The following is a 16,698-nucleotide window of genomic DNA, read 5'->3' on the forward strand; positions in this document are numbered from 1 at the left end:
CCCCAACCTACATAACCCCAACCTATAACAGCTCTCTGGCATACAGCCAGAGACCACAAACAAACACTATATATACTGTATGTACTGAGGCATTAATCACTTAATCCATTAAGACCGGGAACGCATCTGTGTCATTTTAGATTTTAGCTTTAGCCATTATTTTATACTTTGGCTATTCAAAAATAGCAGATATACAAGCTCATAGTGCGGCACTTGGTGCCGCACTATGAGCTTATATATCTGCTATTTCTGAAAAATCTTGACAATTTGTGCAAATCTATGATTTTTTATTATTTTTTTTTGGAACATTTTTGACTCAAATCTTTGCTTCCGGGGGTCCCTGGAACAAAAATGCTTTCATATGGGCGTCCGCGGCCAAATACATATAATTTTGGGGGTCCTTGACATGAATAAGTGTGAGAACCACTGATATAGCAACATAGGTTTTTTCAGAAAACTGTTAGGATTTAGAAGACATTTGTAGATGCATTCCCGGATTGAAAGGGTTAAGCCCTATTTTAGACTTCATCGCACGAAAACATCTGAAAATAAAATTGTTGCCAGCTCGTAGATCTGCAATTTTCACAATTGTTTGTCTCTCTTTGAAAATGCGAGTATTTTTTATATTTATGTCTCACGTCCAAACATTTTGCTTGGCTCCAGCCCCTGAAATTCTCGTCACGCCATTAATATTCTATGCTGTGATGTCAATGTGGGGTGTTGCTGTTTCCTTGGTTCAGTTCCAACCGGGCCAAACAAACAGCGCCCTTGATGAATGCGGAGACGGGATAAAACAGCATGAGACAGTTTTTTAACAACCACGATGGCGGCAACATTAGTGGATAGAATTGATGCTGTTCTTAAAGCTGTTTGTTTCTCACAGGACTCACAGGGATAAAGAAGTGAAATAAAAAGTTAATTCGGTCTATAGTGTCAGGATATACAAAGTCAACTGAAATGGGAAATTGTATCTCAGAGTTCAGAGCAGTGGTGGAAAAAGTACTGAGATATTTTACTCAAGTAAGAGTCTAGTGCAATATAGAAATTCTCTGTTACAAGTAAAAGTCCGGAATTCTAAATTTACTTGAATAAAAGTACAAAGGTATTGGCCTCAAAATGTACTTAAAGCACCAAAAGTAAAAGTACTAAAATGTTTGAAAATAGCAGATCTACAAGCTCACAACGCGTCGCGATGCGACGCGTTGTGAGCTTGTAGATCGGCTATTTTCAAATAGCCTATGTATAAAATAGGGCTAAAGTGGTTAATGTATGTTTTAGAATATAATAATTTATAATTACAAAGTAACTAAAGTTGTTAAATAATTGTAGTGGAGTAAAAGTACAATAATTGCCTCTGAGATGTAGAGGAGTAGATGTAAAAGTACTGAAAATTGGAAATACTCCAGTAAAGTAAAAAAAATACCTCAAAATTGTACTTAAGTACGTACGGTACTTGACGACATGTACTTAGTTACTTTACACCACCGGTTCAGTGTTACATCAAATTCCATGATTTGTTTAGGGGATGGACTAATCACTGAGGCCTCGCTCTTTGCCAACGCCCATCTTGGAAAACGGCTGCAATGGGAGCACTTTCACACTGAATGATGAAGTGAAACTAAATGGAAATTCAGGAGCGTCTAGCTCTCTGAAGGGGCCAGATCGCATCGAATGGCTGCCCATGTTAAACAATCTCCTTGTATGCATTCATCCAGCTTCTACCCTGCATCGTCTTTCTAAAAACTATTCGCTTTCCTCCAGCGTGTTGACCGAGGTGGCTCAGCAGGCACACGCACACATAGACATCAAAGGAGGCTTGCCCTTTTACCCATCTGTAAAAAAAAGTGCCCTCTCCAGACCACAAATTCAGCATTTACTATGGTTAAAGAAATGCCCCCTTTCCATGCCGCACCCAAAGGGAGCACTCGAGAATTGCTTTTTCCTAACTCTTCCTGAACTTGAATGCACCATTTTATGTCGAAAGAATAGGCTCTATGCACAGCAGCCATATTGGACAGAAATCGGGCCCCTTCCTTGCTTCCTTCACAGGTGTTACCTACTACTACTAATGAAGGCTACTAATGAAGGCTCTGTTCCATTCTGGTCAAACAGAGTCAGGGTGCTGATATTGTGCATGTTGGCTCACTGGAAACACTAGTGGGTCTCAAAGTGTGGTCCAGGGACCCTCATGGTTCCTTGAGAGGGTGTAACTCTGAGAGTGTACAAATGGAACCAAATGGACCCGGGAGGGTCCATTTGGTTCCATTTGTACACTCTCAGAGTTATGGGGGTCCTTGAAATTAAAAAGTCTGAGAACCACTGTGCTACACTAAATGGAACAGAGCCGTCATTGGTGTCATTGGTAACACCTGTGAAGGAAGCAAGGAAGGGGCCCAATTTCTGTCCATATGGCTGCTGTGCATAGAGCCTATTGCCCATGCACTCTATAGAAATCCATGCTGGTTTGGGAAAGGTCTTGAGTGAGGTGTCGCGCACCGATCTACACGCTTACAACGCAATGCAAAACACTCCTTTTCGGATATGTTTAGATTGTTTTCTCTTTTTTTCCTCCTCTGGTTTCTTTTTGTTTTGCTATATTTTAATCTGATATTAATTTTAATCTGTTTTTATTAACATAATATTCGAAATAAACATGATTAAACTAAACTAAGCGCGACGTGTTGTGAGCTTGTAGATCAGCTATTTTCCAACCTTCTCTGCACATCCCTTTAGCATCCCTTCACGGTCTCGATTCCCCAGCTCCTCTCGTCGTTTGACTCGAAGTGTCGTTGAGCAAGACGTGCCCTAACTGCTCCCCAATTAAGCGCCGCTAGGTGGCTGCACAATGCTGCTAATGGTTGAGACGGGTCAAACGCGGGGAACACATTTCCCCACGGGGATCAACACAATTTACCAAAATAAATAAACGAGGATAATCCATATTTACCCCAGCAAAAAAAAACATGGCCAGTCCGTTTAGGGACATTCCATGGCATCAAAAATCATTTTTCTTTTGCAGGGAGAGGGATCTCCAGGCTTATGTTTCATTGTTTTATTAGAAGTGCAGGAATGCCAGACTGGATTAGCAGAGACAGACTTGGGTGACCGCTAGATTCTTGTCCTTTTTCTTCCCTCTGTTTTTTTCTCTCTCTCTCTCTCGTTTTCATTCTTTCGTCCTCGGCCGCGGCTAATTTACAAGTCAGGATGAAGGGAATGTGTCCTCTGTGACTGTTTTTATTGACTTCCTGCCAACGTGGCCTCCGTTAGTCTGTGTCTCTGTGCGTGCGTGCGTGTGCACGTGTGTGTGTGTGTGTGTGTGTGTGTGTGTGTGTGTGTGTGTGTGTGTGTGTGCGTGCGCATGTGTGTGTGTGCATTTGTCTTTGTTTAGTCCAGCCAAACCAGGTTTCCTTTCATTTTACACAGTAGAACCAACCAGAATCCAGTGGTGGAAAAAGTACTCACATGTTTTACTTAAGTAAAAGTGTCAATACTGCAATGTAGAAATGCTTTGTTACAAGTAAAAGTCTGGAATTCAAAATGTACTTGAGTAAAAGTACAAAAGTATTGGCATCAAAATATACTTAAAGTACCAAAAGTAAAAGCACTCATTATGCATAATATCCCATTTTATATGTTTCCAAATGCATAAAAAAAGCCTTTGAAAATAGCAGATCTACAAGCTCACAACACATCGCAAAGCCACGCGTTGTGAGCTTGTAGATCGGCTATTTTAAAATAGCCAATTTTAGTAATAATAATCAAAATCTACAAAGTAACTAAAGTTTTCAAATAATTGCAGTGGAGTAAAAGAAGAATATTTGCCTCTGAGATGTAGTAGTGGAGTAGAAGCAAAAGTACTGGAAATTGGAAATAGTCCAGTAAAGTAAAAGTACTTCAAAATTGTACTTGAGTAAATGTACTTAGTTACTTTCCACCACTGCCAGAATCTCGGAATTCTTCCTAACTCCTCCTCTAGGAGCATGGAGCTGCAACAGTGCCGCCACAGGGGTTCAGCATCCATGCACCATGTGGCCACTGGTTAGTGTTGTGGGTCACATATCAGAGAGAGGTGTCTCTGGTCTGGGGTGACATGAGATGCTTCTGCTCTAGACCAAAGCGACTGTACCAGGATTTCTGGACCAGTCGTGGACGCGAACAGCCTTTTCCTGAGGAGTTTTTGCCAAGGGGGCGGGTGGGGAGAGAGCCTGGCGAGCGCAGTCAGAGCACAGAAGTCAAGGCACAGACGGCTGTGTTGTTGACAGACAACGGATGCACGCTTATGAGAAACAACACAAATAAAACCTGGCGAAACAGTTGCGCGCATTATAGCGCAAGATGAGGATAAAGGAAACATTCAGTCTAAATGTCCAGTTTGCTAATTCACAACTACTACTTTTGTATTTGAAACTTTAAATTTCTCTAAATATTATAAACTTTCACGACAGCCTAAGTACAAATATCATTTATGAAAAGGTTCTCAAAGTGGGGTCTGGGGACCCCCAGGGGTACTTGGGGGGGTTTCAGGGGGTCCCCAGCTAAATGATGGATAGGATCCAAATGGACCCTTATGGGTCTGTAACTCTGAGAGTGTACAAATGGAACCAAATGGACCCTAACGGGTCCATTTGGTTCCATTTGTACACTCTCAGAGTTAAATTAACATTGATTTTACAATATAAATTGGGGTCCCAGGGATAGAAATGCCATTAAATGAGGGTCCGTAGCCTAATGCACCGGGTCCTTGAAATTAAAATGGTTGAGAATCACTGCTAGAGAGTCGTATAAATCTTCTCTTATGGGGGTCCCTGGCATATCTTTTCAAATGGGGGTCCGCGAGCTAATAAGTGTCAATTTGGGGGTCCTTGACATGAAAAAGTTTGAGAACCACAGGCTACAGTGAAGTCGGACTGAATGACTGAAACGTTTTTTCTTTTTTTACTCTCTTGGTGTGGGGATTATCTGCCACATGTAGCCTATGTATCTGTTATGAAAGAACAAGAAGAGAAATCGTATCATGAGTGAAACGGCTATAGTCCATGTGGAAACCATAAAGCTACGTAGGCCTACATCTAAATGAGTTGCCATATTTACATTTCCTTACGAATGAAACATTTTTATAAGTTATATATTTCTGGGATGCATTGTAATATTGGAACTCCACAAGATATTCCTTCTGTGCTCCCCAACCGCCCCCTTGGTAAAAACTCCTCAGGAAAAGGCCGTTCGCGTCGTGGACAGATGTAGTGGAGTAGAAGTAAAAGTATTGGAAATTGGAAATACCTAAGTAAAGTACAAATACCTCAAAATTGTACTTAAGTACAGTACTTAAGTAAATGCACTTAGTTACTTTCCACCATTGGTTACGAGCATGAGGGAACATGTTGTCATGGCTACGAGGACAGACAGTTTGGTATTTTTGAAGGAGTTTCAGCCAGGATTTTACTTGTAATCTCCCACAGCAGCTGGTCAGACAGACAGACAGACAGACAGACAGACAGACAGACAGACAACAACGTCCTCATTGCTCACTATACATTTGCCTCTTTGGAGCACATTTATTTTCTTTCAACAATATTTCCACCTCCTGGGAAGAGAACCACACTGGAAAGGAACACTGTTCACCGTTAGCAACAGTTAGCTGAAATGGCTAATATAAACGTAAACATTTGCTACTTACTATGTCTTCGTAGCCACCCTGCTCATGTCCATATTCCCACCCCAGCCACGTTTATGTGTCCGCTCTTTTTGTGTCCTACACATCCCAAAGCAAACTTTATTCACCACGTCACACTGTTATAATGACTTGGTTTAAATCAACAAAAGACACTCAACTTTACTGTTTACAGGGCTTCACAGGGTTGCCTCGCCCCACGCGAGAAACAAGCAATCCGGTCTATGAATTTGCCTCCGCTCCTGCTCGGTCAAAGTCGCTTATAATAACTAGACATGGCAACACTGACCTTAAATGAGCGCCAGGTGTAGCAAGAGAAACAAGCATCCAGGTCTATGAAATAGCACAGTGTTGCCATACCGTGGCAACACTGTTGCCCCTAGGGGGTCCTCAGAGTTACTACAGGGGGTCCGCCAAATCTTTGTGTGATTTCTGCATTAACCACTTCAACCAAGCATCCCTATTCTGAGGAGAACTTTAGCCAAAAACAGCAGCGCTGCAAGGCGTTGTGCGCTTGTAGATCTGCTATTTTTGTCAAAGCAGTTTGGTGTTGAAAAAATAGCAGTACTTAAGTGAAGTACTGCTATTACGCTTACTAAGTATTAAGCTTACTAAGTATTGAGGGTTTAAGTGGTTAACACACTCATAATAGTGCTGTGAAACAAGTCTATGCAGCTGTCTATGAAAATATATATATATATATATTTAATGGGGGTCCCTGCTTTAGCTCTCCCTCAGCCAAGGGGTCCTTGGCCTGAAAAACGTTGAAGACCCCTGGTTCAGACCACAAAGATACCACGAGGATTCTTAACTCTCTCAGTGCCACACAACGAGATATCCCGAGTTTTTTCTGAATGCCCTCAGTGCCAAGAACGAAAAATCCAGTTTTTAAAAATATTTTTTTTGGGGGGGGGGGGGAATGTTCAGAACCCAATACATCATTATCTGAAGATTTGCAGCTCCATCCACTCCTTGTTTAACTTATAACTGAAAAAGGCTGTATCTCGCTTCCTAAGCACTTTTTTTAAAACTTTTTACTTTGGCACAGTATGAACATATTTTTTTATTTCATTGGCACTGAGAGAGTTAAGAGAAAAAAGCCGCCTCGGGACTTGTATTAGCGTTGTCTGTTGTAAGTCTGACAACAAAGACTCTCCCGTCGTTCTTGAAAACAGAAAAGTGGGAGTCTGCACATTGCATCATGCTGCCATGGGTATTTATTAAATGACCACCAGAGTCGACAATTGGAGCATCCAGCTAGACTCTGGAAATGTCACCCATGGCTATTCCACTCCCTCTGTCTCCACCGGGTCCCTCGCTCCTCTCCTCTCCTCTCCTCCACCCCACCCTTTCACTGTCTGTCCATTATGGTCCATTACGAGCAGTGGTGGAAAAAGTACTCAAATGTTTTACTTACATAAAAGTATAGGAAATATAGAAATACTCTGTCACAAGTGAAAGTCCGGAAATCAAAATATACTTGAGTAAAAGTACAAAAGCATTGGCATCAAAATGTACTTATCAAAAGTAAAAGTACTCATTATGCAGAGTGTCCCATTTAAAGTTTTCAAATGTATAAAAAATCTTTTGAAAATAGCAGATCTACAAGCTCACAATGCATCGCGCTGCGACACACTGTGAGCTTGTAGATCGGCTATTTTCAAATGGTTGAAATGTATATAGGGCTGAAGTGGTTAATGTATGTTTTGCAATAATAATCAAAATCTACAAAGTATAGTAACTACATTTTTCAAATAAATGTAGTGGAGTAAAAGTACAATATTTGGATCCAAGATGTAGTGGAGTAGAAGTAAAAGTATTGGAAATTGGATATACCTAAGTAAAGTACAAATACCTCAAAATTGTACTTAAGTACAGTACTTAAGTACATGCACTTACTGTAGTTACTTTCCACCACTGGTTACGAGCATGAGGGAACATGTTGTCATGGCTACGGGGACAGACAGTTTGGTATTTTTGAAGGAGTTTCAGCCAGGATTTTACTTGTAATCTCCCACAGCAGCTGGTCAGACAGACAGACAGACAGACAATGGACAGTCAGAGAGACAGACAGACAGGCAGGTCAAGGGAAATCACCGGAAATCACCTCAGTGCAGTAGTTGTACTTTAGATTAGTAAAATACGGTGTGTGTGTGTGTGTGTGTGTGTGTGTGTGTGTGTGTGTGTGTGTGTGTGTGTGTGTGTGTGTGTGTGTGTGTGTGTGTGCAGGGACGCAAAGAGGGGGGGGGGATGGACATACTCAGCTCCATTGGGGGGAGGGATATCCCCCCCACTTTTGGGATGAAGAAAAAAGAAAAAGAAGAAATCTCCAACATTTTTGTACCGAATTAACCGAAATAACCGAATTAATGTAACAAAAACACCCACAAAAGTAACAAACCCCGTAAAAAACGCACATTTTCGTGCGCACGCACACACATGCACGCGTGCATGCGTCCCCTTTGGTTCTTCAACGCTCTCTGTGTCCCTGTGTGTGTGTGTGTGTGCGTGCATGCGTGCGTGCGTGCATGCATGCGTGTGTGTGTGTGAGAACTTGGACTTAATGGCATCGTTAAAGCCTCTTTTTCGGGAAACAGTTTATCTCTGACCAAATCTGACCAAATCTCTCTGTGTGTCTGTCTGTCTGTCTGTCTGAGTGCAGGGCATTTAATTTAAGAACATTCTGACACTACAAAACACAAAACCACTACATCGCAAATTACACCCAACAAACACACAAACAAACGTTGACTTTTGTAGTCAATCAAAGTACAAGATCTCCTCGTTTATCAACAGGACTGCTCATATCCGGAGTGCTCATCTAGTGTCATTTTCGCTATGTTTACACCTCATGGTACACTAGCATCGTCAAAGCCACTGAAGACTAAACCGCAGACCTCCCAAAATGAGCTTGTGAGATTGCTTCCGAACTTGCACCTGACAATGTCGGGTCTCTTCTCTGTAAAGTGTCTTGAGACAACTTGTTGTGATTTGGCACTATAATGATAATATTGAATTGAATTGAATTGAATTGAATTGAATTGAATTGAATTGAATTGACTCTATGCACAGCAGCCATATTGGACAGAAATTGGGCCCCTTCCTTGCTTCCTTCACAGGTGTTATCAATGACACTAATGAAGGCTCTGTTCCATTTAGTGCAGCAAAGTGGTTCTCAGACTTTTTAATTTCAAGGACCCCCATAACTCTGAGAGTGTACAAATGGAACCAAATGGACCCGGGAGGGTCCATTTGGTTCCATTTGTACACTCTCAGAGTTACACCCTCTCAAGGAACCATGAGGGTCCCTGGACCACACTTTGAGACCCACTAGTGTTTCTAGTGAGCCAACATGCACAATATCAGCACCCTGACTCTGTTTGACCGGAATGGAACAGAGCTTTCATTAGTATCATTGGTAACACCTGTGAAGGAAGTAAGAAGAGGCCCAATTTTTCTCCAAAATGGCTGCTGTGCATAGAGCCTATTGAATTGAATTGTCTCTCTCATCTTTTTTTCTCTCTCCCCTTCACTTTGTCATTCAAGTCTGATTCAAAAGGTCCATCAACCACTGTAATGTAATGTAATATAATGAAATAGTAATGTATTTTCTCTCTCTCTCTCTCTCTCTCTCTCTCTCTCTCTCTCTCTCTCTCTCTCTCTCTCTCTCTCAGGGGCGGTGCATCAACTTCACCCGGGTGAAGGACGAGGCGGCCGCCGCGGCAGCCGTCGCCGCCGCCTCCAACAACAACAAGGCCCCGCCCCCCCGCAGCCCCATCCACAACCCCCCTCCCCCCCGGAGCACCCCCGCCACCCCCGTCCCCCCTCCCCCTCCGCCCGCCCAACCGCTGCTCACCCCGCCGCCCAGGGCGCCGCCCTGCCCCCAGCTGCCGCCCGGCCCGCCCCCGGCCCGCCTGCCCCCGGGCCTCCCCTGCCCCCCGCCCTCGCGCCCCCCGCCCACCCTGAGACCCTGAGAGGAGGACGGGGAGGGAGAGAGAGCGAGAGAGATTGAGAGAGAGAGAGTGAGAGAGAGAGAGGGAGGTAGAGAGAGATAGAAAAAGAGTGGATAGACCCCCTGATTCAGTATATCCTCAGACCTCACTGTTAGGACTTAGTAGATTGGTTTGATGTTTTTGTGGTCCTCCTCGAGTCCCAAAAGCTCGGCGTTATTTGTATAATTTTTTTTTGGGACTCGTGGGGTTTCCTCGTGTTTTTTTCCCGGGCCCAAACCCCAAACCATTCTCGCTTCATTTCTTCGCAAGAAACTGCCGGCGGAACTATCGTAGTTTTCCTGTCTTTTTTTTCCCTCCTCATCAACAAACACGCATTAAACTGAGATAACATGACTTAAACGACCACTGGTAATTGTTAGAGTCCACTGGTAAATTAGGCATGTGTCATGGTCAAATTGTTTGTTTAGCTAAAATAAGGTTACGAAATATATGCGCGTGTAGCATTTATTTAATTTGTCATTGCTTTGAAATTTATGTTTTAGACTTAAGGAGTTGGTGCTTTACAAGGTTTGATAGTTGAACTTTTACCGCAGGTGTTGCTCAATGGATCAGACGGATGTGAACATTAATGATCGTTGATCTTTACTGATATTCTAAAGTGTGCGTAAGTAAATCAAACCTAAAACCTGATGGATTTCAGCAAGTAGATCGACCCGATGTTCTCTCATGTCCTACGAAAGAGAGAACAGCATGTGTAGACAAACACGCGCGAGCATGTGCACACACGCTAGGGTTCACTTAGCATTGAGAATGGCGGAGGTTTGTTGCTGGACAGCAAAGTACAGAGGTCAAAAAGGTTTATGCCAGCGGATGGAAATATTGTTGTTTAACTACTGAATTATTCCCCATCAATGTTCAGAGCCGAGGATAAACATTAGGTAGGTAAGTGGGTAGAGTAGGTGGGCGGTGTCGGGCGGGTTGGGCATGTGAATCTATAAGACTGCTTATGTACTTTGAACAGAGCGGATTAGGCTGTTTATCCATTGCCATTAAGCAGAGATGGCTGTCAATATTTGGACATTTTTTTATTTTGATGAGTCATGTTTGGCTCTTCACAGCAGCCATATTATGAAGACATTCACATGTGTTACCAATGATACTAATGAAGGCTCTGTTCCATTCTGGTCAAACAGAGTCAGGGTGCTGATATTGTGCATGTTGGCTCACTGGAAACACTCACTGTTACACCAGTGGGTCTACAGTTGGGGTCCAGGGACCCATATGGGCTTCCAAATGGCCCCTTACAGGTGTGTAACTCTCAGAATTATGGGGGTCGTGGAAACCACTGTGCTACACTAAATGGAACAGAGCCTTCATTAGTATCATTGGTAACACCTGGGAAGGAAGTGATAATATGGCTGCTGTGCATAGAGCCTATTGAGAGTGTTTCTGATTCTGAATCAAACACTCGCATTTTAGAAACCGATGTGATGTATATCAATTTTGATGGACTTGAAACTTTACCTTTTACAATTTGCATTAACTGCCCAACAAACACAACTCTTTTTATACAGTGTGTAGATTGTACATTAATGAGATGTCAGGATTAAAGCATTTTGTAACATGTCACCAAAAATGGTTCAGTTCAACAATTGTGTTTGAGGTGGGATATGTTTTTTTGGTTTGTTTTGTTCATTTGAAATGGCTTTTTTTTTAACGCTTTGTGGGTTGGTGCTGTTTGAGGCTTTGGATTCTGTCCTTAATTGTCTTTACATGTAGTTGAATTTAGAAATAACGGATATATCTAGAATTCATCTTTGATATCTGTGCACATAGAAAGCTGAGCAATTACGACATTGTATTTTTATTTGTCTGGACATTATTATGACACTATGAAGCGCATCAAATCAAACAACCAAAGATCAGGTTTTCTAATCGTCTCTCTTTTGTTTTATTTTCTATGCAGTCCCGTGAGAACTGTACTGTACTTTGATAATGTTTTATTGTCTTTCAAGTGTTAGCGACGGTATCGGTCAGAATTGCAACTGCAGGGCAGTTCAAGCAGCGTCTAATTTATTTTCTACTCCCCGCCGGTCGTTAGATAGTGGAGAAGGTACTTGAATATCGACAAGGTGTCCAACGTTAAGACGGATACTGTTACAAAGTTTACAAACACAACATACAACTAGCCGGTATAGTCTTCATTATAGGGACTTTAAGCCTGGTTATGCTTACAGTGGTTGTGTGGCGGTGTTGCGCGCGGAAAGTGGATCCCGTCTATAAGCCCACAACTTGTCGCGCTGCGATGCATTGTGGGCTTGTAGATCAGCTATTTTTCGGTGTGTGACTCCCGTGCTCAACTAAGTATAACTCGGGCATTACAGCACCAGCCTTTCTCAACCCCCCCAAGCACTGTAGAAAAAAAGAAAAAGAAAACCTTAATCGGACACGATGGCGCAAAATTACGCATTTGATGTCATCGCACAGACATTTCCGCATTTTGCGGAGAAATGCACAGGTTCTTTTTTTTTGCCACACAAGAGTGGGATTTAGTTTCAAAATCGGCAAAGTGTCCCTTTAATGAACTGCGTTTTGTTGAGATGTTATGTGGAATTACAATTTCAGTTAAAACCAACTGCAGAATAATGCCGAATTATTGGTAATTTTAAATTGAATCAAACCATTTACGTTACTCAAGAACCAATCAATACACTTCTATGAAATTTTACATCAAACACAATTTTGATATTAAATTCCAATTTACAGTAACATCAAGCTTTCAGAAATGAGCTTGCAGGTTTAAAATGGAAAAAGCTAAACCTTTAACAAGAGTAATACAAATTTGTCTCCATTTCCCAAATCACGTAGAGGTTGAGAAATGCTGGTATTTATTCTAAAGCCAGTGCCTTCTGAAAATATTCTTTTTTTGATACTTTTATATGTATTACTTTGTAAACCGTATCATTCAATTTTGACCTGCTATATTCATTGGCATGTCATACAGTACTGCTTAAAACTGTTCCATTGCAGATCTCAAGTGTAGATTATTGTTTGACCATGCCTTTCCAAAAAAAAATGATTGTGGGCATGAAAGTAAATGACATTATGGGATGCTTTTAAAGTTATTAATGATCACATTTTATTTTAGAGTGCTTAATGAAGTCTCTGTTTTATCTCTGTACAGGAAACGGTTTACAATGAGTATAGCCAATAAAGAAGTCCCACCTTGTCCTGCATGGGACATTAACCCTGTTGTCCCTATTTTGGGGGCATTTGGAGAATTTGGGGCTTTTAAAAAATTTCACAAATGTATTAAAAAAAAATCAATAAAAAAAAGGAAAAACAAAAAAAGGGAAATCAGATCTCGCTGTTTGTCTTACAACAAAGTATATAAGGCTTAAGTGGCTGACGGTGGTAACACATAATGAAATATTGAAATGATAATCTTGTCTTGGATTTAACAAAGAGTGGCATGGTAATGATCTGGTTGTGAGATATGCTCTATGCACAGCAGTCATATTGTGAAGAAATGTACAGGTGTTGTCAATGATACTAATGAAGGCTCTGTTCCATTCTGGTCAAACAGAGTCAGGGTGCTGATGTTGTGCATGTTGGCTCACTGGAAACACTCTGAGGGGGTTCTAAATGGCACCTTGACGTGTGTGTAACCAAATGGACCTTTACGGGTCCATTTGGTTTTATTTGTACACTCTCAGAGTTAAGGGGCTCGTGGAAATTAAAGTCTGAGAACCACTGTGCTATACTAAATGAAACGGAGCCTTCGTTAGTATCATTGGTAACACCTGTGAAGGACGTGACTGCTGTGCATAGAGCCAATTACAGAACTAATCTGGTCTTTTGGTACTGTAAGAGAGAATTATACAGTACATTCTATATTGTACTAATGCAGCACAGATACAGGGTCTATGCATGAAGGGAAACTTCTATTATGAAGGTACATATTTCTGAGATCTGGGTGTGGCCCTGTTAATTGTTTTTTTTTTAATCATTCCTGAGCTGAAAGCTCTCAGATGTTTGACGCTAATCAGTGTTTTGTGTATTAGCAGCAGTACTGAAACAGATTATGGAAATCATGTTCTGTCATTGTTTGCCATGACTTTGTTTTTTACAGTATCAATAAAGGTTGACTTCCAAGCTTCTACCTGAGAGCAGCAATGTTTTTTTTTTACTGTGTGTGTGTGTGTGCGCGTGTGCGTGCGTGCGTGTGTGTGTGTGTGTGTGTGTGTGTGTGTGTGTGTGTGTGTGTGTGTGTGTGTGTGTGTGTGTGTGTGTGTGTGTGTGTGTGTGTGTGTGTGTGTGTGTGTGTGTGTGTGTGTGTGTGTGTGTGTGCATGCGTGCGTGTGTTAACCCATTAAAACCGGCAAAGTATCTGTGTCATTTTAGATTTTAGCTATATATATATATATATAGCACATTGATTGGCTATTAAAAAATTGCAGATATACAAGCTCATAGTGTGTCACTTCGCGCCGTGCTACAAGCTTGTAGATCTGCTATTTTGGGAAAAATCGTGAAAATGTGTACAAATCTTTGAATGTATATTTTTAAAGCGAACATTTTTTTACTCAATCTTTGCTTCTTGGGGTCCCTGGAAGAAAATATTTTCTAATGGGGGTCCGCGGCCAAATACATATAATTTTGGAACATGAAAACGTTTGAGCACCACTGATATAGCAACATAAATGTTACCAGAAAACTGTTTTTATTTGGATTTAGAAGATCGGCCTCAGGTCTTAATGGATAAAACCATTCCGTAAGTTTGAAGTCCTGCCCGGGATTCAAACCCGGGTCGGCTAAATGTATCCTTGCTTGGCCGGGGGAGGGATTACGCTTATGAGTTTCAGGCAGTACTACTTGTCAACATGAAGGTGCCCTACCCGACACCAGGGTCTAAAATGTCTCAATGGAAAAGCAGGGAGACCACCTCCAACCACTGCAGATATTATATCACCATACTCTACATATTGGTTAAAATAATGTTTTATTCATTTTACGGATTGCAGCTTTAATGACACGGGATTATGTGTTGAAGTAAAGGGGTTTTGACCTCACTTTCACCTCCGTCCAATTTCCTCTTCTCAAGTTCTGGCCCCTCTGAGTTTGGATGAAGGACATTACAGTTTCCCAGAATCCTGACCTGAATTCTAAATACTAGTTGTTGAGGTACTTTTATCCCCCATTTATAGCCTGGGACTTGAACCCGCGTCCTTTCTGGTCGCAAGTCCAAACCTCTAGACAGCCACCACCACCACCCACACAACGGAAAACCAAATGACAGAGACGGGAGGAGAGGAAAAGAGACAGACAGACAGACAGACAGACAGACAGACAGACAGACAGACAGACAGATGGAGGCAGGAGATGGAGGCAGGAGATGTGAGTGGAAGACAGAAGAGTCACATAATCTGTGACCTTTGCAAAAAAACATCTTGGGTTTGCACATATAACAGTGGTTCCAAAACTGGGGGTACCCCCAGGGCGGTCCCCAAATTATTTTGGGGGGTCCCCAGATGATTAGCTTAATGTGCAACATTGTTTTCTCACTCAACAGTAAACAAATCAACATACAGTATAAGTGTATACGGGGTATCTGCACATTTCTAAAGTTACAATTGAATGACTTTTAAGAGAGAGGCAAACATTGTGCGATGCAGAGAGGTGTAGGACCCAAGTGCGTGGCAGACAGACCAAGGCAGAGCAGCTCAAATGTAGGAGGTTTATTAGAAAACCAACACGAGGAAACAAACAATAGGAACTTCAAATACTAGGAATACACTGAGAAAATCGATAACTAGGAAATACAACAGAACACTATGACTACAATACAACAAACTAACAGAAATTGTAAAACGCAAGGGAATATAAATAGACAAGGACTCACTGGACACAGGTGAACACAACTGACAACAGGACTGGTTAGACAAGAAAGGTAACAGAAGCAACCGAGGAAACCAGGAGAAATAACATACTACAAACTAAGGTACACAGGTGTAAAGTAAAACTCTTAACTGCAACTAAGAAACAAGGAATACACAATACTTCAAAATCAAAGGAACACTACAGAAAAGTAAAACACTAACTAATATGAACAAGGAACACAATAGGCAGCGGTGGCCTAGTGGTTAGAGGGGCGGCCTTGATACCGGAAGGTCCCTAGTTCGATTCCCCAATTCATCACATCAATCATGAATCACCGCTGAATAGCCCTTGAGCAAGGCTTCCATGCAGGGTCCGGCTGGAAACAAGCTTCGTGCTTAGTCCGACACCCTGGGTAAACAACAAACTTTGCTTTGCTTCACTAGAGAACACAACAGGAATACAGAAAGGACACGGAGTGTGACAGTAGTCCGTCTATTATCACAATATTTATCTGTGGAACCGAGTCAAACTAAATGCAATGCCTACAATTTCAAGTGCTTGTCAGGGTTCGGGGTCCCCAGTTCAAATATGATTATTTTGGGGGGTCGCAGCCTGAAAGGTTTGGGAACCCTTGACATAGAATTTCAGAAGACCAGGATGCAAACTGTAAAGCCTAATTTACACTTCAGTCGTACTGTAAGATCTCATCGTGTTGCGGATGCGGCTAACTGTGAGCTTGTAGCTTGTCAGTTTTTGGCGCGTGCGACGGAGCATCAAAATTATTCTTAAGAGTCACGCATCAACCATCCCGAAACAAACAACACGCTTCACAAAAACAAGCTAACAAACACACATCCTGTTTGTCGGTAATTGCAGTACATTGAAGTGGTGTTGGACCATAATGAGGGCGAACCACTCATGATGGAAACGAGAGAAACAACATCTCCCCAATGAGCCTCTCACAGCTGTGAAGAGACGAGTTAAAAATTGCATCTGGGTGGCATAGAGAGGTGCCGGGTTCAATAGAGGCCATGGAATGCTTAGAATGCTCATTTGGCCTCCATGTTGGAACAATGGCTGTTATGTGGAAAAACAACAATTGCCATGTGGTGATGTATGAGATATACACTGGGCAAAATCAGCTACTGAAAGGATCTAAGCGGACAGGAAGTACCGCCCAAGGACGTCACGTTG

General features: G+C 42.0%; 1 protein-coding gene and 1 long non-coding RNA gene across 2 annotated transcripts in view; both read left to right on the plus strand.

Moving 5' to 3' along the window:
- The window catches only part of antxr1c (ANTXR cell adhesion molecule 1c), a 93,807-nt gene extending 82,991 nt beyond the window's left edge, over nt 1-10,816 (plus strand). Inside the window, exon 18 of the mRNA XM_084079488.1 lies at nt 9,346-10,816. Coding sequence (XP_083935614.1) covers nt 9,346-9,645 — 300 coding nt within the window. The 3' untranslated portion in view covers nt 9,646-10,816. The remainder of the gene's footprint in view (nt 1-9,345) is intronic.
- A 25-nt stretch (nt 10,817-10,841) lies between these two features.
- LOC311061018 lies at nt 10,842-13,784 on the plus strand. The gene is made up of 2 exons (XR_014602347.1): nt 10,842-13,110; nt 13,456-13,784. It is a non-coding gene; the product is annotated as an uncharacterized lncRNA (long non-coding RNA).
- Nucleotides 13,785-16,698: the final 2,914 nt, after the last annotated feature.

This window comes from Gymnoscopelus microlampas (assembly GCF_963454915.1).
Source record: "Gymnoscopelus microlampas genome assembly, chromosome: 14".
Taxonomy (NCBI): domain Eukaryota; kingdom Metazoa; phylum Chordata; class Actinopteri; order Myctophiformes; family Myctophidae; genus Gymnoscopelus; species Gymnoscopelus microlampas.